This window comes from Tupaia chinensis, unplaced genomic scaffold, assembly GCF_000334495.1.
Source record: "Tupaia chinensis unplaced genomic scaffold, TupChi_1.0 Scaffold000110_1, whole genome shotgun sequence".
Taxonomy (NCBI): Eukaryota; Metazoa; Chordata; class Mammalia; order Scandentia; family Tupaiidae; genus Tupaia; species Tupaia belangeri.
The window spans coordinates 803,531-804,381 of record NW_006159574.1 but is presented as its reverse complement, the minus strand read 5'-3'; the positions used below and the strand labels follow the sequence as shown (position 1 = coordinate 804,381).

Sequence of the window (851 nt, the reverse complement as noted above, 5' to 3'; positions counted from 1 at the left end):
GACCACACCCAGTGGCAGGTAGAACGCGCCCACGGTGGAGAACACGGCGTAGGAGGGCTCCCGGCTCACCTGGCACTCCCCACTGCCCTCCGAGTACGTCTCTCCCCAGCCGAAAAGCAGCGGGGCCAGAGAGATGATGGCGGCCAGCGCCCAGGTGAGCGCGATCATCAGGTTGGAGACGCGCCTTCGGGCGCGGAGCGTGTACTCCAGGTGGTGGGTGATGGACCAGTAGCGGTCCAGGGCGATGGCCGTCACGTTCCAGATGCTGGCTGTGCAGCAGAGCACGTCGCATGCGACCCATAGCTGGCACAGCCTCCGGCCCAGCTGCCAGCGGCGCCCGGACAGCTCATGCACCAGGCTCAGGGGCATGACCAGCGCGGCCACCAGCACGTCCGAGATGGCCATGGACGCCACCAGGTTGTGTGGCACGCGGTGGAAGGTGCGCACACGGAGGATGGTCGCCAGCACCAGCAGGTTCCACGCGAAAGTCGCCGCGACCAGGAAGCCCAGCAAGGTCAGAAGGAGCACACCGAAGACGGAGAGGAGGGGCGGGCCGGGAAGCAGGTCCTGGGCGCCGAGGCTGCGGTTGGCGTCCGACGGGCAGGCGGACGGGAAGGTCAGGTTCGCAGGCAAATCCATGCCTGAGGGGAGGCGGGCCGGGGCACCAGCTGAAGGGAAGTGGAGCGGACTCCTCGTCTCCCGGAGCCAGTCGGGAAGTCTGGGGCCTCTGGCCAGGGGCAGGTTTCTGGGAGGTGCCTGGGAATTTGGCTCCGAGCTCCTGGCGCTGGGCATCCGCGGAGCCGGTGTGGCGGGGGGGAGGGCGCTGGCACCCGCAGGGGCGGGGCCCGAGA

The 851-nt window shown here is 69.2% G+C and overlaps 1 protein-coding gene across 1 annotated transcript in view; it reads right to left on the bottom strand.

Moving 5' to 3' along the window:
• HTR5A (5-hydroxytryptamine receptor 5A) overlaps positions 1-639 on the bottom strand; it is a 9,999-nt gene extending 9,360 nt beyond the window's left edge. The window contains exon 1 of the mRNA XM_006143806.1: positions 70-639. Coding sequence (XP_006143868.1) covers positions 70-639 — 570 coding nt within the window. The remainder of the gene's footprint in view (positions 1-69) is intronic.
• Between the last annotated feature and the right edge of the window lie 212 nt (positions 640-851).